We start from the raw sequence: 21,344 nt of genomic DNA, 5'->3' as shown, positions 1-21,344 counted from the left end.
CTCCAAGATTAGGGATTATGCTACTGTCAGTTAGAATTTGCTCACTGGAGACTTCTCAGGAGAAAAAGAACTAGAGATACAAAACTAAACTTTCCTGATTTAGCAGTTACGTCAAACGCACTGAAAATGCCCTCCAGGAAGAACAGCATTGCATTCAGAGACTGAGTTCAGAAACCTCAAAGGCCAGGAGGGAGCAGGCGGGGAATAACCACCCTCCAGCGCCAACCTGTGACACACTCCGTTTCAGCTCACAGGATGTGCGAGCCTGAAGCTATTAATCTTTAGAAATGAAGTGGGAATAAACGAACGTCTTGTTTATAATTGCGTCTCTCAGCCAAAAGAACGATCACTGTGGATCTGATCTAAACCCAGAGCGATCGCCTTGCCTCAGAACTGAAGTCACGTCACGGGCTTAGAGTCAGTTCCCATATACCAGGTGAGAAGTGCTGGGGAAAATGACTCAGTGCCTCTGAGACTCAGTCTCCGCATCCTCAAAATGGGATGTGGAAGGACCAAACCAAACCCAGGCCAACTCCAACCCGTGTGACCCGTGCGTTAGAGAGCAGACTTATCAACAGGCTTTCCCTGACTGATCTTTATGTAAGCTGATTGCCAGACCTTGCTTCCACGGAGCCATTGTGGGTGGGTGCAAAACACCAACCTTTGGTGAGCAGTAAAACAAAAGTCATTTGCACCCCTCATTTTATAACCCAGGCAAGGGTTTATAAAAGAACTATGCAGGGTGAGCTCTGGTGGCTTAGTGGCAAGAAGCTGCACTGCAATCCCAGAGGTGCGCAGTTCAAATCCACCAGATACTCTGCTGAAGAAGGAGGAACAATCGCCTCCTGTACCAGTCAGATCCGATTTGATGGTACACACATAAAAATAATAATAATAATTATAAAAAAGAACTATGCCGTACAGCTTTCAAAATTAATAAGGCCCAGCTCTTTATCATACACACCCAGTCAATAAAATGAAATGTTGACTATTTTATCCCAATAAATATAATGTTTTATATAAAATTATATCTTTATCCCAATAAATATAATGTTATATAAACATAATGTTTCATTATAAAAGCAGTACAGATTCATGAAGGAAAAGAGAAATCAAATGAGTAGAAAACGCTGAATCAGTCTTATAATTCCACTAACAAGATCCAATCAGTGTGAACATTTAAGAGAATTGCCCCCGTCTTTGTTTCAGTTCCCTTTTGTACATATTTTTAACATGATTGTATCTCTAACATGTAAAACCTTGTATCCTGCTTTTTAAAAGCACAATCCTAGTAAATACCAGATTTACAGGGCATAATGTTCTGTTCATGGTTTACTCAATCTGCTGCTGTCGTTACAAAAGATTCAGGGTAATGAGAAAAAGGTAGCTCCTGGATTTGGATTTGCCATCTTCTGCCAAAGGAAGGGAGGGCACTCGAAAAACTAATGATCAGGGTGGTTGTGTCTCTTCCCCCACCCTCAAGGCAGTCACACGGTCACTAACAGCCAGGACGTGCCTGTGAGCTATAAAGCATGCATAAAGGGGAGAGAAACCCAACAAACCCAGGAAGCCAGAGTGCTCACTGAAAGCCACAATGACGAACTGTGTCTCACAAACTTCAGGCACGTTGTGAGGAGGGACCAGCCTTTGGGAGAAGGATATCATGCTTGGCAAAGCAGAGGGTCCGTGTAAGAGGATCCCCAATGAGATGGATTGACCCGATGACCGTAACAACGGACTCTTGTATGTCAGAGACGGGGAGGCTGGCACAGGATAGGGCAGGGCTCTTTGTTTACAAGGTCACAGGGAAACACAGGCTCCACGGCACGTAACAACAACTGCCAGGTGCTTCTGACTCACAGGGCAGCCGTGCGTTACAGACCAGAACTGCTCCATAGATTGCTATAAGGTCTGCCGTCCTCACACCAGGTCACCGTGTGAAGTGGCTCTGTGTCTGGCCTGCCTTCCAGCACTAATATAAAAAGGAGTCCTGGTCGCACAGTGAGTGAGCATTTGGCTGCCAACAAGAAGATTAGTAGTGACTCCAATATACCACCTACTTGGCTGGTGGGGAAAAAAGGAGAGGCACTCTACCAGAGAGAACAGAGCCTCTACTCTTCATTCCTATGTATAGAGCAAACCTGTGGGACTGTTCTACTCTGCTGGTAGGGTGACTGCGAACTTCAACACATCAGATATGGTTTGGGTTTCACTAACCCCCAAACCACGAACTCTAATGGTAAGGAGCTGCGCTGCCATCCCAAAGGTATGTGGTTCAAGCCCACCAGCTGCCCCACAGGAGATAGAGGGGCAATCTACGCCCACTCAATTAAACTGCTTCTGAAAACCTGCTGGAGGATCAGCTATGGCTTGGTTCTGACTCGACAGTACACAACAACAACAACCTGACAGTTCAAACCACCCCGCAATGCACTGTGGAAGAAAGGGCCTGGCAGTCTATGAAGATTACCGCTGAGAAAACCCTATGAAGCACAATTCCATTGCGTAATGTGTGGAGTCACCAGGAGGCAGCATCAACTTGACAGCAGAGCGGTTTGGGGCTGGAATGTTGATGGATGTTGACCCCAGGTCTTTGCCCTGTGGCACTTTACGGTGGGTTCATCAGTTTAGAGATTAGCAGCAGATTCCAAAGCACTAATGCCACTCAGGGACCTAAAAGCTTGTACCCAAAGCCCAGGGCCATTGAGCCAATTCTGACAAATGGTGTCCCCTAAGAGCCAGGTAAAGGAACCCCAACAGGAGCCGCTAGGCAGATGACTGGGGGGGGGGGGAGGTGCAACAGGACCAGCTCATTCAGCATATGCTCAGAAATGCCAAACAATGGAATTTTGTTCAAAATTTTGGGGGTGCAGTTTCCTGAGTCTGACTTAGACCCTGATTTGGCAGAATTAAGGAGTTTGCCCCTCCCAGTTTGTCCCTGTCCTGGTTCTGAGGAGATGATCCTTGACTGAAGCCTCAGAAAACCCGGCATGGCTCCCAGCTCCGTCGTGGCAGCTGCTTCTCCAGCCTGAGTCCCCCCCGACCCCCCGAAAGCCAGGGCCCCTGCAGCTGTCACCACTGCCAGGGGCATGAGACGGTGTGCAGGCATCTCCTCTGAGTGGATGAAAGGGCCAGCCAGAGTCATCCTCCCATGACAAAACTCCTCAGTTTATGGCCTGAGGAAGGAGTTCTTTACTAACTGAATGGCTGACAGTTTGCACTCACCCCGTGACTCCCTTTGTAATCTGGTAAAGGTCATAGCCCAGAAAACGCTGCAGGGCGGTTCTGCTCTGTTACAGTTTCTGTAACCCAGAGGATTGCCGTGGCTTCGGTGTCCTGCCAGCAACATGGCCTGAGGAACAGGCTCATTGTAATGGCAGAAGAACTTAGACTCGCTCAGCATGTTCTTAGCCATAGTTTAAACTGCCTTGTTATAATTGACGCCCAGAAAAAAGCAAGGTTACCTTTCCGAGGCTACTTAGATGGGTGTAAGCCTCAGACTACGTGCAAACTTGCCTCTCTGATCTGAAGGACTCTCCTTGCGCTGTGGCTGGGCACACCAGAGTCTTCCTCTGAGTCCAGGGAGGGGACCCAGATGGCTTTGCTGACCATCTTGTTCCTACCGACCTCACAGACAGCAGAGCCATGCCGAGACCCTCTGTGTCACTGTCACCTTCTTCTTAACCCTCCACAGCCCAGCCCTGCCCAGTGCTCACCAGGACAGCTCAGCACTGGTCAAAGGCACCTGCTGAATCCTAAAGGTCCTAGAGGAACAGAGCCTGGGCCAGACTTGGCACCAGTGACAGCTGGGGCAGCCAAGAGACAAAGGGCTGAATGATTCCCAAGCAAACAGGAATCCGTTCCCTTCTGGATCCGGATAGCTGGGGTTCCTCTGCCAAGCAGAGTTTGGCCGGAAACGGCAACAAACAAGGGAGAAACTTGAGCAAAACTGGAGTCAGAGGGGCCTGTGACCTCTGGTCTGATGGGTCTGCCTTCTGAGTGAAGGGTGGTGAGAACCACCTAGGCAGGTTTCACTGACACCTCCCGTCCCACCAGTCACTACTTACATGACGACCAGAGCAGCGTCTCGGGAGTAGTCCAGCAGAATCTCATTCAGTCTCACCTGGCGGAAGGACTAAGACGAGGACAGGAGGCGGTCACTCTCCACAGCCTCACAGAGGTCCCCTGTCAAACCACCCGGACTGGATACGTGAGTGAGTCTCTCAGTGTGGTGCAGCTCTGGTGGCCCGGTGCAGGGGGAGTTACGCCGCTCGCCCAAAGGTGGTGCCTCGCTGGTGGTTCAAGAAAGGCTGGTGGTTCGAATCTACCAGCTAGCTGTCTCGGGGAGAATGATGAGGCTGTGTGCTTCTGTCAAGATTACACTTCTGGAAACTTTATGATTCTACTCTGTCCTGTCAGGGCACCAGGAATCAGAATTGACTTGAAGGTCACAAGTTTGGTTTGGTTTTGGGGGTATTTTGTTCCAGCCAGCACCAGGACATTGGAAGAAAGGGGATCCTTGGTGTTCTACAGCTGGGAGAACACTCTGCCTCTCTGAGCCTCAGTGCCTCATCTGTAAAATGGGCTTGACATCAAACCACAGCGGCCCTGGGGAGGGGGCGGGGGGACTGAGGAGGATCAGAAGAGACAGTCTATGTAGAAGCACCAAGCACAGGGCCCAAGGAAGAAGATGTGAAGGGGGAAGGCCTCGGGGCAGGAGCGGGACACCGCACTTTCTGTGCAGAAGGATATGTGAAGAGTCATCTTTGGTCACTGCTGGTTATGTAGCATTTTCCAGGATGGTTTGAGTCCTTTAGGGCAAAGTCTCCAGGCTCACAAAACAGGGAATTCACTAAAGCTTGTACAAGGCCCTTGGGAAGGAGGCTCCCTCTTACCCCAAGGCCCATCTCCAAGTTCAGAACTTATTTACCCCTGGAATCTAACCCTGGCTGGACACCTCCAATGTAGAAGAGAAAACTGAGGGGAAGTGAGTTGCTTTAATGTGGTGTACCATCGAGTCGGAGCCAACCCACAGTTGATCCTCTGGTGTCACATGGGAGGAGATTGCCCATCTTTCTCCCTCAGAGCAGCTGGTGGATTCGAACCATGTGCCTTCAGGATTGCAGCGCAGATTCTTACCACTAGGACACCAGAGCTCCCTTAATGTAGAGGTTCAAAATCTCACGCTATTGACATTTGGGGCTGGATTGTTCTTGGAGGAGGCCTATCAGCAGGAGAAGCATCCACTTCCTAAACAACATGCCTCCGGAAACCATGGACTTTGATAAATGTCGATGGTTGTAGAGGGGCTTCAGGGCTTTTGTTCATAGGGTCGCTATGAGTCGTGCTCTACTTGAAGGCAATCAACAACATACTAGGCATTGTAGAAGGTTCAGCAGCATCCCTGGCTTCTACACTACATTCCTGTAGTATTCTCCTCCTCAAAGTTATCACAGTCAATGTCAATGTCTTCAGACATTGCTACGTGTCCTTTGGGTGGTGGGAGGCAACATTGTCCCAGTGGAGAGACAATGACCCAGAGTCCACAACTGCAGAGCTGGGACCTCGCTCCCCGTACCCCTGCAGAGGGTCCCTCACCTCCTCGGCCACATCAGTTACTTCAGGAAGCACTTCCTCACCCCCATCCTCCCTTAACCCTTCCTAGAAAGGAGGATGTGGTTTCAGGTCTAGGGTGGAGTCAGTGGATTAAAGAAGCTTCTGGAAAGAGCCTGGTGGTATACCTGAGACTCCTGCAGGTCAGCCAGCGTCCTTTCCTCAGGATAAATTATACCTAATTGACTACTTTTCTCCCTAATCTCTGTCAGCAGAGGCTTGGGGACCGAGGTGAGAATGAGACAATCTCCAGCAGGGGCCTCCACGCACAATGGCAAGCTGACCTCTGGGTTACAGCTGGCCCAGAGGACACCTCTGAGGCTGGAAGGGGTGGTGTGGGCAGGGGCTAAGGAAGCTTAGGACCAGGGGGACTTACAGGCCCTGATCTGGAGCACCTTGAACCCATCCCACCGCAGGAAGACCCCCTGTTCAGCACCTTGATTCTATTCCTGTTGATCTCTTCATCCGAGATCTTCCAGGGACAGTCCCGCCTCAGTTCAGCGACTGTGGCCTCGTCTTTGAAGCCATCGTTCAGACGGAAGGGTGCAATCATGTCTTCAAAGCGCTTGATGCTGGGAACAGAGGGAAGAGTGAGGCTGTAAATGGGCCAGTTTCAGGGGAACCCACTCTCAGGAGGGGCTGGAGGGAGGTGCCGCAGGGACAGCATTTCAGGAGAAACCAATGTGAGCTGCAACTTACTTCAGAGGAGCTTTTGAATTGTCCCTTACCACTGGGGGACACACACACACACACACACACACACACTCTTACATGCCAGGGTCCCTGGTTGATGCAGATGTTCTACACTCAGCTCTTTTTTAAAAAAAATTATTATTAATTACAATGAAAATTTACAGAGACTTTGGATTTCCATTCATTCATTGTTGCACTTTTTTTCCCCTCCCAACCCTCCCCCCCAGTACACTACTTTCCTGGAAAAGCAAAAGAAAAATTCCTTCATTGTTTTACAATCCCTCCCCCAGGTCCACTCCGCTATGCAGCCTTCGCTCTGGACTCCTGTTGTGACAAAAATACCCAATCACATATCCCTTTTAAACAGTTTCCTCCCTCTTCTGTTTCAGTGCAGTATACATTACTGAACCGATCTTTCTCAGTCTCCCCCCAACCCTGAGGTCCGTCCTGTTTCACAACAGTGGCACCATGCAGTATTTGTCTTTTGTGACTGAGATACTTCACTCAGCATAATGTCCTCCAGGGTCACCCATTTTGAATAATATTGCATGAGCTCCTTGTTTTTCAATGCAGCGTAGTATTCCATTGTGTGAATATACCACAGCTTCTCTCTCCATTCGTTTTTTGATGGGCACCTGGGTTGTTTCCAGCTCCTTGCTATTGTGAACAAAGCTGCAGTAAACATGGGTGTGCATTACACTCAGTTCTAATCAAAAGGAGTGGCAGTCAGTTAAAATTGATCCAGTGGTAAAGGAAGGCTTATTCATATGCTGCCCTATGGTTTAAATCTTCTATGAAGCTGTTCTACCTGTAATAATTTGTGGGCTCACCATGACTAGGAATCCACTTGGTGGTAACAGGTTTGAAATTTTGGTTATTTTTTTTTATGGTTGCTAGATTTTTTTGTTTGGTGTTGGCCAGGGTTTATTATTATTACTTCAGTGCAGGCTGGAGAAGGTCATGCTATCAGCATGCTGCAAAGGTAGACCAGATGCATAAAAGGAAAAGGTTGACCCCATCAGTGAGGAGTAAAGGTGAATCTGAGGAAGCCCCTGATGGGCAGAGGGATAGAGGGCATCTGGGTGGTGAGGACAGCCTGAGCGGCCAGCGTGCTAACCTCATCAACGTCTTGGACAGCCTGAGTGGCCAGCGTGCTAACTTCATCAGCATCTCGTCTCTCAATCACTTGCTGTAGAGTTGATTCGACTCACAGAAACCCCATGTGTGTTGGAACAGACCTGTGCCCTGGAGGGATCTCACGACTGATTTTAAAAAAGGAGGTTGCTAGTCTTTCCTCCATGACCCTCTAGGTGAGTGTCAATGTCAATTTTTTATTATTGTTGTTGTTGAGTGCCATTGAATACATCCATAGCGATCTTACCAACAACAATTCTGAAGCCCATCCTATCCTGTGCCATCCTCACACTTCCTGACCTGACTGAGGGTCTTCCTCTCTTCGGCTCACCTGCTGCCTTCCCAAGCATCATGTCCCTCCTCGGGGAATGAACTCCTCTTAACAACATGCCCGTAGTAAGTGAGATGAAGCCTCATCATCTTTGCCTCCAAGGAGCACCCTGGATGCACCTTCTCCAAGACGTATCTGTTCTTTTGGCAGTCAGTGGGATATTCAATACTCTCATCTAATACCAAAGCTCAAAGGTATCAATTCTTCTTCTGTCATCTTTATTCATTGTCCAGCTCTCAGATACATAGCTAGTGATCAGAGAGACTATGACCTGAATCAGATGCACTTTAATTCTCAAGCTGACATCACTGCTCCTCAGTAATTTGGAGAGGTCCCTGATTGCGGACTTCTCCAATGCAATACATCTTCTGATCTCTTGACTGCTGGTACCAAGGGTGTTGATTGTGGACTTGAGTAAGTAAGATGAAGTTGTTGACAGTTTCAATCTTTTCTCCATCTATCACGATGTTACCTATAGGTCCAGTGTTAAGAATTTCCATTTTCTTTTCTTTTTTAAAAAATTTTATTTTATTTTTTATTTTTGTGTGAGTGTACCGTCAAATCAGATCTGACCGGTACAGGAGGAGATTGTCCCTCCTTCCCCGGCAGAGCATCTGGTGGAATCAAACCGTGCACCTCTGGGATTGTAGTTGCAGCTCCTTGCCACTAGGCCACCAGAGCTCCCCTAAGAATTTCCATTTTCTTGACATTGCAATGCAATCCATATTGAAGGCTGCATTCTTTGATTTCTGTAGTAAGCACTTCAAGTCCTCACTTTCAGCGAGCAAGGTTGTGTCATCTGCACAATGCAGGTTATTGATGATTCTTCCTCTGATCTTGATGCCACATTCTTCTTAAAAGATTTCAGCTTCTTGAATAATTTGCTCAGCATACAGATTGAATCAGTATGGAGAGAGAATAATACAGCCCTGACACATTCCTTTCTTAATTTTAAACCCATGCTCTGTTTGCATAACATCCAAACAGAGCTTGGTCTAGGTGTAGGTTTCACATGAGCACGATAATGTGTTCTAGGATTCCCATTCTTCTTAATGTTAGCAATAACTTGTTGTGAGCCACTCAGTCAAGTCTCTTTGCATAGGCAATAAATAATAGGCATTCTTCAAGTAGTCTTTACGTTCAGCCAGGATCCATCTGATATCAGCAATGATAACCCTGGTGCCACGCCTCTTCTAACTTCTGTTTGAACTTCTGGCAGTTCCTTATCTATGTACTTGCCCCAGCTGTTTTTGAATGGTCTTCAGCAGTATTTTGCTTACATGTGATATTAATGATATTGTTCAATAGTTTTTACATTCTGTTGGATCACCTTTCTTGGGAATGGAAACAAATATGGATTTCTTCCAATCAGTTTGCCAATCAGTTTGGCCAATCTTCCAATCAGTTTGGAGGACAACTGTCCTCCAAACTTCCTGGCATAGACTGGTGAATGTATGGAGAGCCCACCACTGCCACTCAATGCCATCCTTGCATTGACGCATTGGGGAAGTTCGCTGTCTGTCAAAAACCCCTCCAATGCACACCCATGTTTATTGCGGCTTTGCTCACAATAGCAAAGAGTTGGAAACAACCTAAGTACCCATTAACAAATGAATGGATTGAGAAGCTCTGGTATCTTCACACAATGGAATACTACACTGCATTGAAAAACAAGGAACTCATGAAATATTATACAAAATGGGCTATCCTGGAAGACATTATGCTGAGTGAAATATCTCAGTCACAAAAGGACAAATACTTCATCGTGCCACTGTTGTAAAACGGGACTGACATTGGTGCTCAGGGGAGCCTGAGAAAGATGGGATAAATTATGTATACTGCATTGAAACAGATGAGAGAGAGAACTGTTTAAAAGGGACATACAATTGGGTATTATTGTCATGACAGGAGTCCAGAATGAAGGCTGCATAGTGGAGTGGTCTTGGGGGGAGGGATTATATAACAGTGAAAGAATTTTTCCTTTGCTTTCGAAGAGAAGAGCAAACTTGGCGGGAGAGGTGGGCAAGAAGAAAAGTGCAACAATGAATGAATGGAAACCCTAAGTCTCTGTAAACTTTCACTAAAATTAATAATAAAAAAAGGGGGGGGAGAAACCACTAAAAAACCAAAACAAAACAAAACACCTCTCCAAAGTTCTAAAGAACAAGGATGTCCGTTTAAAGACTAAGATGTACTTGACCCCAGCCATGGCCCTTCCAATTGCTTCCTGTGTAAATATATATCTGAAAGTGGGGCAGTGAATAAAGAAGAGTGAAGGAGAATCGATGCCTTTGAAGTGTGGTGCTGGAGAAGAGCACAGGATATCCCATGGGCTTGCAAAAGACCAAACGAATCTGTCCTGAAAGAAGTACAACCAGAGCACTCCTTACAGACAAGGATGGCAAGGCTTTATCTCACTTACGTTAGAGGTAGTCTCAGGAGGAACCAATCATTATAAAAGGACATCACGCTGGTTAAGGTGAAGGGTCAAATAAAGAGAGGAAGACCCTCAACCAGGTGGACTGCCACAGTGACTGCTGCAATGGGCTCTACTGTGTCAGGACGTGAGGATGGCGCAGGACAGGACACGGTTCAGATGGATTGTTCACAGGGTTGCTGTGGGTCTTACTCGACTCGATAGCACCTAACAACAACAATAACAACAACAACACAGATTGCTGTGGAGTCGACTCCGAGCTCAACAACACGAAGAATGGCCTGCAGTCATTCATCAGCCTTTAAGGCCAGGAGCGTTTCCAGATATGCACCAGAGCAGAGGGTGTTATGTTATGTGCCATCGATTCGCTTGTGACTCATAGCGACCCTATGTACAACAGTCCTAAACTCTGCTCTGTCCTGTGCCAATCGCACTGTCTCTGACACTCCCATCCCAATTTCCCAGTCACTGAATCAATCCACCTCATAGAGGGCCTTCCTCTCCTGCGCTGTCCCTCCACCCTCCCAAGCATGATGTCCTTCCCCAAGGACCGGTCTCTCCTCACATGTCCAAAGAATGTTAGACGGAGCCCCAGAATCCTTGCCTCCAAGGAGCCACCCGGTTTAAGCCTTTCCAGGATGAATCTGTTTGATTTCCTAGCAGAGCAGAGGGTAGGGAGCAGAAAACCCAAACATGAACGTAAACAGCTACAACTCTCTGTCTCTTCCTCTCTCTCCCAAGTGGCACTGGCTGAAGGAGGGGAGAAGGGGAGAGCCTTTTTTCTCAGCTCATCAGAGAGAAAGGAGACAACAGTAGCAAGGCGACAGGATGCACAGCTGACCCTTCCTCCCGGAACCCCCAGCCCAAAGAACTCACTGCTCAGCTCTCGGCTTCTGGTTGATGTCAGGAAGGACGTGGACTTCGTGGAACCCCAGGCGGAACTTGCTCAGGAGAGAAATGATCCTGGAAGGCAGGTGGAGATGTTGAAAATGTTCTCATGTGGTCATTCCTTGAATATTAATTAAATACCTGCTGAAAACATAGGCTTGCGCCAAATGGACCAAAAAGAAGGAAGGAGAAACAGCTTGTCCTCGTGGAGTTTATGCTCTACTGTCTGGTGGAGGAAGTACAAACACTGAGTAAAGCTGGTCAGATGAGGATAGTGCCTTAGGGGAAGGTAACTGGCCAGGAATAAAAATGCAATCCCTGGATTGCGCCAACAGAAAGACACTAAATGCCAACCGGTGTTTCCCAAGTGTCTGGTGAGCAAAAGCGCACCACGAATGAAGCCAGCTGCCACAGAGTCACCTCTGATCTGGTGGCCCTGTGCGTTGCCAGGGCTTTCTTCTGTGGGGCCTCTGGGTGGGTCCTGACTTGCAGTCTTCCAGTTAGCAACCAACACCTTGACTGTTTGCATCACCCAGGGGCTCCTACATCCATCTCAGGCCACCCCAAACCTGCCTCTATCTAGCCAATCCCACCTCCTAGAACCCTCTGAGAGCAAAGGCCTCTCAGGTTTCCACGCTGGGATCTTTATGCGAGCGGACGGCTGTTACCTCTTCTCCCACGCGGAAGCTGAATACTAAAACAGCAGTGTAGTAAAACCATCAACCCGTGGTTTGGACAGTTTAGCCCTTGACCACTGTGCTGTGGCCACACTCCACCCAAGCCAAATGCACTGCAATCACGTTGAGTCTGACTCACTGTTTACCTGTCAGCTTTCTGAGCCTGGACATTTTTACAGGAAGGAACTGGTCCTCTTTCTCCTCAAAGAGTCATCGGTGAATTCGAACCGCTGACCTTCCAGTAGCAGCCCTGTGCCACGGAGCTTCTTACAGTGAGTTTCTCTCTCTAGCGCCCCACCCTCCTCCTCCACTTTCTCCTCCTCTTCCTGCCATCAAGTCAGAATTGACTCCTAGTTTACCCTTCATTGGGTTTCCACGGCTGTAAATGACACGGAAGGAGGTGACCCATCCTCTTCCTCCTCCCACGGCGCTGCTGGTGGATTAGAACCGTCGACAGACTTGCCCTACTCCCTGTGGACGATACCCCCACAGCCCCCTATAGCCATACTAATATTATCCACATTTTGATGTGTCTACACATTGACAGAGGTTCTTGCAACCGGGTGGATTCTGAGCCAGTCGGTCTGGGGCGAAGACTTGGACTCTTCATTTCTAACAAGCTTCTGCACACAGATGATACTTAGGGTAGCCAAGGTCTAAGGGATGGGCAGGTTGAAATAAAGGAAATTGCTGAGCACTAAATTAAGCTTGGAAGCAGGAGTGGCATCCACTTCCGTAATAGCTTGCCTCCTGAAACCCTATGAACCTGGAGAGAGGATGAAGTGTTGAGGACTCTCCTTCATAGGGTCACTATGAGTCACCTGCTACTCGACAGCACTTAACAACAACAACAACAATGGAAAAGGAGACAGCGCTCACTCCTGAAACAAGCACAGAGCCATGAACAGGTGGTGCTGACTCTGGGTCCAACAGAGCAGAGCTGGGGGAGCCATCTGTGGTTTGGTGCAGTCACAGAAGGCTTCAAGGAGGAGGTTCTGGCTGAACGGTCCACGTAGGTAAGACTGTTACAGACCAAGAGTTCTTGGGGTGCAGGGTACTCACACCAAAACCACCCAACTTAGTCACTCATTGCTGCTCAGAGCCGACTCATAGCTGGTTGAACCTTGGGTCTCTGAGGCTGTAAAACATGCCAGAGGAGAGAGCTCCCTGTTCTCCTTCGGAGTCATCATTGGTGGATTCCACCCGCTAGAGAGATGCAGCCCTTGGGACTCTGCTACCAGAGCGCCCTGGAATCACCCAAGGAGTCTTCAAAACGGTATATACATGCTTTGGCCCTTGGGCCTGGCAGGCTCACACTGGCCCTGGAGATTCTGCTTGTTGGAGACAGAAGGCAGCCCAGAGAGAGGAGGCCAGAGGAGTCAAGAGCTGTGGGGGCCTGGGCAGAGCAGGATTGTGACCGAGCTGGCTTTGACGGAGTACAGCATGCAGGGGCCATCTGCTCGGACGGCCAGGCTGGGCCGAGCATAGTAAGCACTGCACAGAGGTCAGTGGGCTCGTCAGCAGTGGAGCTGGCTCCTGAGCTTCAATACTGAAATGTCAAAAGCAGAGCCCTGGGCAGTCTCTTCTCGCTGTGCAGTGCTGGAGGTCAGCAGGCCTGACCCGAGGGCCACAAAGAGAACAGACGTGGGCTGTTGAGAAGCACTTAGAGGGCTGACCCGAGGGCCACAAGGAGAACAGACCTGGGCTGTTGAGAGGCACCACGAGCAGAGAGGGCAGAGCCACAGTGCTCACAAACCAGCACGGAGCACATTCCATTCCCCAAACGAAGCCTGCTGAACGAGCCTGGCCTCAGAGCTGGCCCTGGAAACCCCGCAAACAAAGCAGCCTTTGCAGTTTATTTGCTTTTAGATCGCAGAGAAGTTAGCTGCTGTGTCCTCCCCCCAACAATACTCCTCAGCACACAGAAAGGGGGTGAAGACAGAGATGAGGCTACAGCGGGGGGTCCTGACCTAGGACTAGGTTGGGGAGAGTACTGAGGGCTGGGCAGCCTCTTCCAAGGCTGGGGCACGTGGCTGGATCTGTTACAGAGGAAGGTGGACACCGCAAAAGATGCCACCCCTGTTGCTAATTATAACCCAGTGACCTTGGGCAGGTCTCCTGGCTTTCCCAATCAGTATGCACACACCTGCAACTCCCTCAGCTCTGGCTTCCTCCAGTCACCTTTGACCTCACACGGGCTTGATCTAAAATTGCAGTTATCCAAATCCAGGCGCACACGTGCCACCTACCCGCCTCCTGACTGTCACGTGCATGTGTCACCTCTGTACTCACTCCCTCTTCAAGCCAGCTCACAGGCTTGCTTAAATTTCAAAGGCGAGCTCTGTATCATATTTAAAACCAAAAGTCAGTCTCTTCTGCCAGAAGGGGGTAAGATAAAACCCATGTAAATAAACCCCTGTGACTAAGTCCTGGCTGGACGCTCCTTGCCGGCCAGCCTTCGATCCTAGACCTGCAAACGGGAGATTAGCCTGCGTTACTCAATAGAGACACAAACCCCACTGCCTTCAAGTCACTTCCGGCTCACAGCACACTCCATCCGCTTCCCAAGGTGGAAATCTTTACGAGATGACACTGCCCATCTTTCTCACACAGAGCAGCTGGTGGATTTGAACAGCTGACTTTTTGGTTATTTAACGCTAAGACGCTAGGTCAACAGAGCTCCCTTGCAGAAAGACAGGCCAGTGCTAAACAGCCTTTCACCTGAGTTAATCACAAAACAATGCTAATTGAAGGCATTAGAAGGCACAACCTCCATGGTATCTGAGTGGTACAAACCAGCAAGATACTCATCAGCTGAGGCTGGAGTTTACCCAGAGGCACCTTGGAAGAAAGACCTGGCAATCTACTAAAAAAACAGCCCATAAAAACCCTCTGGTGACAGTTCTTCACAACAGGCAGTTCTCATTCGCCTGGAGGCAAAGTTTTGAAATGAGACTGAAAGGAGGACCTCTACGGCCCCTCAGAGAGGACAGAAAAGAAAAATCTTTCTAACGCCGAGCGTCCTGCAACTGCCCAGAGCTTCGCTGTGCTCTGGAGAGAGGGAGGCGCTGGGGTGCCGGCACACTGCCTGGGTGCACCTGGCGTGGAGGGAGCTGGGGCAGGTCAGCTGGTCTCTGTACTGGTCATCCGCACTCACGCCTTTCTCTCCTGGTCCAGCCTGTTGATCTGACCCCCAACAAACACGCGGATCTTGCACTTGTTCCACCTCTTCTTGCGGCCGAGGAGATAGGGAATGAGGAGGGTGAGGCCTAGGAGGAGAGTCTGCGTGAGGGCGAGCCCTCACTGGCACCCACATTCCCACCCTGCTCTGCCACCAGCAACTCCCTTCCCTTCTCAGAGCTTCCGTTTTCCCGTCTGTAGAACGAGGCTGCAGCTTAAGCCAGAGTGTGCGGGCTGGGCCTTACTCGGTCTGTGCCATGCGTTTAAATAAACGAGCTTGCATTTAATAGAGTTGGGGTTTCGCTGGCATGTCTTCAAGACTGAAAATGTAGCCACTGACAGGAGGCCTATCTCTCCGTGTCGTTGCTCCCCACGAGGACAAGCACTAGCAGCCCATGATTGTGTCGTGTGCTGAGTCTCAGGGACCCCTATCTCCCAGGACAGAGTAGAGCTGCCCCAGAGGGTTTCCAAAGCGGAAATCTTCACAGAAGCAGACAGCTACATCTTCCTCCCCGGGAGAAGTTGGTTGAAACCTTTTGATTAACGGCACAGCTTAACTATGGCCCCACCGGGGATCCTTAGTGGTCACTTCACGTTGGATGGTTCGGGGCTGGGCAGGGCTCTGTTCTGATGTACGCAGGGTTGCTAGGAGTCAGTGCCAACTCCATGGCACCTCACCACAACCATCCTGGATGGGTTCTTTCGCTGCACTGTGCCCTCACTTACTTACAATAAAGGGAGGGAGATGACAGCGGTCCCCTCTCCAGGGCCGACACCTTAAAACACTCGACTTTGGTGTGGAGAAAGTGGCTCTTGTCCACGGGTTCTACTCTCTGTGATGCTATTGACATGCAGCTAGAGAAGTCTGGGAATCACGTGCTTGAAGGAAACGGAAGAGGCCATGCTGCTTCGTGAAGTAACTCCTCCTCCCCAGCTGTCGTAGGCTCCTGCCCCACCTCCTGCTAAAGTCATGTCCCTGTGACTCCTGAACCAGCCCACCCCTAAGCACCAAGGGACACAGGTTCAGGGCTCATGTGGATACCAGCTCTCTCAGTTCCCCATTTTACAACTGGAATTCTAGAGGCCAAGGAGTTGAGCCCCTGCCAGGGGTCCCCAAGTTTAGTGGAGGGCTGTTCCCCTTTGCCTGGCTCTGCTGTCCTGTTCAAGGGGCCTGGGGGAGAGCTGGATGGAAGGGCTGGCCCAGAGAGACCAGAGGCACTGACGGAACCAGCGCCCATGGGAACCAGCATTGGACATGAAGAAGGCACTGACCTCCATCGTCAAAGAGCCAGTAGATGTCGATGGTTTTCTTGCCCTGCTCTGACTGGAAGATGGTGCTGGCCTGTTCCTCCCGCACCAGGGCCTCGGGGTCCACTGTGGGAGGAAGGGAAGGGCAGTCAGAGTTCCTGTGAGGCAGCTGCCAGTTCTGGAGGTGGGGTGACAGCTGGAACCCCCAGGCCAGGGGTGAACCGCTAACAGCCTGGGATCTCAATCTCCTGCTCCCAGCTTTTGGATCCCAGGATTCTTGCATGCATGGGGTGAGGGGCTTAGAGCCTTGAGGGCCAAACCTCCACAGCCAAGTGTGCTTTTGAAATATCCTTGTGCCTTCAAGGGTGCCCTGGGCTCCTGCAGTGCCAGTCCCCCTACCTTCAAGGGAGCAGGGGAGGGGGATGGAGAGAACACGGTACCCTCAGAGGGGTGGGACGTGGGGGAGGAGTGGAACGTGGGCCCAGAGCATGCTGGGTGAGCTCCCACAGTCCAGACAGGAAACACCCACCACCACTGCGTGGACATGGCCCTGGCAACCTGCAATACAGGCCACACACCCCTGAGCCGAGCCCTGGGGTCTCAGAAGAAGCCTTGTTCCCTTCACTAGGTTCCCCTATGTCCCCAGCCCCAGCAGCCCCAGGTGAGTGGGCTCTGAGCTTCTGGGTAGGGAGGTGACTGACATGTGCCCGACACTGAATGCCTGGCTCCATTGGCTCGAGCTTCTTTGCCGTCCTCTGCCGGGTCAAACATGGGGTTAACTGCAAAAGATGGAAAGGGGTGATTTTTGTTTCCTAGTCTCTTCTAACTTAGGGGTCACCAGCGGGGGAGGGAGAAGTCCTGTCTCCTCAGCTGGCCTCTCAGGCCTGCCTGGCTGGCGGCTACCTCTGGATATCTTCCTGAGCTCTCCCAGGTTTCCTCTTAGAATGCTGCCTCCCGAGGCTGGGAACTGAGCTATCCCCAGCAACAGATGGGCACCTGCTGGTGCCTGCTCTGTGAGTATCAGGTATATCTCTGGCCTGGGTGACAGAGGTAAGTGCGTGCCAGCCCCTGGCTGCCAGACACAGAGCCGAAGCTCTCTCAGCTCCCCGGAAGCTCCCACTTGCTGGTATTTCTTTCCCAGCTCTGAGCAGTGCTAATTTGGAGTCTGCATATTCACAGAGAACGTGAAACCTAAACCCCATCCCGACTTTACGCCCTGCGAAGGGCTTCCAGGCCCAGATGGCCAGGCTCACAGCCTCTGTGTGTATTCTTATCTTGTAGGCTATTTGCATGAATGCTTCTTCCCACTTCCCCCTTTTGTCCCTCATGAGATCATTTCATCACAGATGTTGTTACAAAAACAGGAGCCAAGATTTGGGGAGCATGAGTCCTAGTTGTCTTGTCCCCAGCAGGAAGCCTGACCTTGGTCTTGAACGGTCACTTCCCTTTGCTGGGCCTCAGTCTCCCTCTTTGGAAACCTGATGGTCTCTAAGGGCCCAGCGAGAGCTGATTTTCTAGGTATCTGTTACTTTTTTTCATGTGAACTTATTTCTCCCTCTCTTCTATCACTTTAAAAAGAAATGGATTCTGGGAGCTCTGGTGGCCTACTGGTAAGAAGCTGCACTGCAATCCCAGAGGTGCATGGTTCAAATCCACCAGATGCTCTGCTGGAGAAGGAGGGGCAATCTCCTCTTGCACCAGTCAGATCCAATTTGATGGTACACACACACACACACACACACACACACACACACACACACACACACACACTAAATTTTAAAAAAATAAAATTTTTAAAAAATGGATTCTAGAATTTTCTGGACCCCCCGGTTCTGGTTTTGGACAGGGTGCTGGCGTGGGGTATGCACTCACTATGAGCCTGCATCATCTTCGAGACGTTGAGACCCTCCCGCATCCTCATGACGCACACGCCATAGTTGAAGTCAAAAGCATCGCTGCAAAGAGATGACGTGGGCTCAGGATCCCCTGAGCCCACCCCACACTGGGGGGCGGCCCCAGCTCCTGGAGGATCAGATGTTTACAGCCAGGCCTCCTTCCATCTCCCTTCCTCCTCTCTCTGGTTCTGCTCACTGTCTGTCTATTGAGAAGGCAGGACTGGACCATCTCTTCTTTTCCACTCTGGTCTGGCGCTCTGTGGGTCCTGCACTCAAGGGACACTGAGTCAGGCCTCTTTGAGCTCAGCCCTGCCTGCTTTATATGTGTGGATAATCCTCCCAGCCTTGCCCAGAGATATGGCCATGCGGATCAGTATTTCCATTGTACAGATGCAGAAATCGAGTTTTGGTGAGTCATTGGCCCGTCAAGTAACTAAAGCCACAATTAAAATCTAGAGCTTTTCAATTCCAAGATCAGGCCTTTCTCCATCATTTCACACCTTCTCTTTAATAACTGAGAATGTGAACTCAGTTGACAGGCATGGCCTCAGTCACGGATGCAGCAATATGCTGTCTACATGGAATGTGCAGAGGTCTCCAGACCCCCAAAATATATTTACTGTCTGGTTGACACAGTGCCCCAAAGTCCACCATTGGAGTTTATTCTAATAGGTAAAGTGCATCCTTCTTTGAACTCCTAATTACACATCTCTGAACAGAAACTTTTAGTCTCCAGTATGGTGAGTCTGGGAGCAAAAGAATGAATGTGGAGGCAGAGCTCTCCACTAACTCCTATTGTAATTTTGTTAAAGGCAGTTAAGATTTACTGTTCATGCTCACACCACAAGTAGGTCCTAGGATTGCAACACTCAGTCTCTGGTTCTTAAATACTATGACATGCTGCCTCTGCACTATGTCAGTGTAGAAAGTACTCAGGCCAGCGTGATCCAGACCTTGTACAGCAAGGACTGATAGAGAAAGGCTTTTGACGAACCCTGGAATCTCCAAGGAGTTCAGTCCCCCAATCCCGCTCCCTCCCTTGAGACTTGGTTCTCTCTCCTTTGCCCCATGGCACCACCTCAGCGCTCACAAGATGCATTATCAGCATTTCTGAAAGACGAGAAAATCAGGCAGCACTGGGCCCACATTTCTGCACAGCCATCATTGACTGCCGCAAAGCAGCAGCTGCTTTCTGGCTTTCTCCAATTTACCGCAGTCCTCACCACTCCCTATTGTCCCACACCTGGTCCACTGCTCTCTGTGTAACTTGCTTGACCACTGCCATTCCTATATTCCTGACTCATAGGCTAGGGAAGGGGGCCTTCAGCCTACTGTTTCTTCCTCACTGTTGAACAAGTGAACCCGACTTCTTAAAGCAACCACTCTCCCCTCTCCATTTTCCAAGGCCCTGGAGACCCTGAAACTCAAATCTGCAGATCCCAGCACCTGCCTCCCTGTGCCCGACTCACTGAAGGATGCCGATGTAATCTTCCACCGTTGCTGGGTGAGCCGACTGCCAGTTCTTCTTGAACCCAAGCACGAGGATATTGGGCTTCATTCTTCCAAGACCTGTGGCCTGAGGGGGTAGGGGAACTGTAAGAGGGGCACAGCTGGTGGTCAGCCTGCCCCAAAGGGCTTCTGTTCTGGGACCAGTGGGTTTGCCTCAGCCCTGGCCAATCTCTTCTCCATTCAGTGAGGGCTCAGGAAATACATTCCTCTGCTCGGGGTCCTGCCTCTACCTGAGTATTCTTATTGGCGGGGAGGGGGAGGGGGGGAGCTACAGTCTAACCTCTGCTGTGTAGCTTTGCCCCCCTGAGTTTATGACTGAACCTTAAGTTTCTGCTTCTCCAACAGGTCATTTTTCACCAACAAGATATCAAGCTTTGGATATCAAGCTTTGGACACTTTGGAATAATTTCATCTCTGTTGCTGTTTCTGAGATGCCGTTGAGTGGACTCAACCTCACGGAGACCCATGCACAGCAGACTGAAATTTCCCACTGTCCTCACAATCTCCTGGTGCTGCAGGCCAGTCGCTGCGGCCACTGTGTCAACCCTTCTTGTTGGGGGTCTTCCGCCCTTAGCTGCTGACTTTCTACTATTCCAAACATGATATCCTTTTCTAAAAACAGACCCCTCCTGATAATGTCCAGATTACGTGAGACAAAGCCACACCACCCTGGCTTCTAAGTAGCACACCGCCGTGGAGCCCCCACGTATCTCTCTTTTCCAATTTTGCGAGCTATTTATAGCCATGGAATAGAATCTCTGTATGTTTAGCGCTCAGAATCAACAATGTTGTTATCTCATGCATCGCTTTTTACAGAAATGAGAAAACTGAGCAGCAAAGTTCATAGATCCAGATACAAGTTGTGTTTAAAATTTATAGGCAGTAACGTGGGGAAAAGTTGTGCTGTTTGATAGATCCTTACATGTGCGGACGTCACACAGTCCACATAGGTATGCATCTACCACTACCACAGGTTTTTTGCCACTTTGCTGTCTATAAATTAAAGCAAAAAAAAATATCTAAGTTATTCAGTTCCAGATTTCAAGTTGTCTGGGTCCTGGGTCCTCAGAGGAAGTGCCTGAGTCAGCACATCTGGGGCTGGGGGCGGGGTGGGGAGGCAGGACTGGTGGTGCAGCCATAAAGCACGGCTGTGCACAGACCTGGAGCCAGATTCACAGAGAGCCCAGCCACGTCACACTGCCCCTGTGCTCCACAGAGATTCAAATAGCTGGCGACTTCTAACTAGATCCAGGTGCCTTCTGAGGTGCCTCTGGGTGAACTCAATCCTCGGACCTTTCAGTTCATAGCGGAGTGTGTTTGCACCCCCCAGGGACTCCCGTGGTATCCCAGGACTTCCTGCCTCCCAGGCGGCCACATGCAGTACTAAGTCCTGGGAACCCCGAGCCCACGACACCTGCATGAGGATCTGCACCCCACTGCGGAGGTCCTCGGCGATGACGTCCGAGTAGAAGGCCTTGATCTTCCGCTTGTTGAGCCACTTGGTGTGCCCGTTGGCGATGAGCCGGAGCTCTGGCATCCTCTGCTGGCGGGGCCCCTGCGGGTCCAGTGAACGGTTCAGGGTGGCCTCACCCTCAGCCTCACGACGGGCCCCTTGCCTGCTCTAAAGGCTGCCCCTTGCCTTCAGCAGGGAACAGAGGTGCCTGTTCACGGGGGTGGGGGGAGAAGCGGGGTGGTGGGGGAGAAAGACGGGGATAGTGGGGGAAGGAGAAGCAGGGAAG

The 21,344-nt window shown here is 50.1% G+C and overlaps 1 protein-coding gene across 3 annotated transcripts in view; it reads right to left on the bottom strand.

Moving 5' to 3' along the window:
- SLC12A3 (solute carrier family 12 (sodium/chloride transporter), member 3) overlaps nucleotides 1–21,344 on the bottom strand; it is a 42,122-nt gene that overhangs the window by 1,984 nt on the left and 18,794 nt on the right. For 2 of the 3 annotated variants that reach the window (XM_006897114.1, XM_006897115.1), the window contains exons 17-25: nucleotides 21,020–21,160; nucleotides 19,566–19,672; nucleotides 18,074–18,156; nucleotides 16,903–16,980; nucleotides 16,226–16,327; nucleotides 14,931–15,042; nucleotides 11,085–11,171; nucleotides 6,050–6,185; nucleotides 4,068–4,135 (exon numbers count right to left, since the gene is read on the bottom strand). In XM_006897114.1, the coding sequence (XP_006897176.1) occupies nucleotides 4,068–4,135; nucleotides 6,050–6,185; nucleotides 11,085–11,171; nucleotides 14,931–15,042; nucleotides 16,226–16,327; nucleotides 16,903–16,980; nucleotides 18,074–18,156; nucleotides 19,566–19,672; nucleotides 21,020–21,160 (914 nt within the window). Of the gene's footprint in view, nucleotides 1–4,067; nucleotides 4,136–6,049; nucleotides 6,186–11,084; nucleotides 11,172–14,930; nucleotides 15,043–16,225; nucleotides 16,330–16,902; nucleotides 16,981–18,073; nucleotides 18,157–19,565; nucleotides 19,673–21,019; nucleotides 21,161–21,344 lie in introns of all 3 variants that reach the window. The other variant, XM_006897116.1, reaches the window with a different exon arrangement.

Source organism: Elephantulus edwardii, unplaced genomic scaffold (assembly GCF_000299155.1).
Source record: "Elephantulus edwardii isolate Elephantulus edwardi_28Jun2011 unplaced genomic scaffold, EleEdw1.0 scaffold00201, whole genome shotgun sequence".
Taxonomy (NCBI): Eukaryota; Metazoa; Chordata; class Mammalia; order Macroscelidea; family Macroscelididae; genus Elephantulus; species Elephantulus edwardii.
The sequence above is the reverse complement of the archived record's forward strand: the minus strand, read 5'-3'. Positions and strand labels throughout refer to the sequence as shown.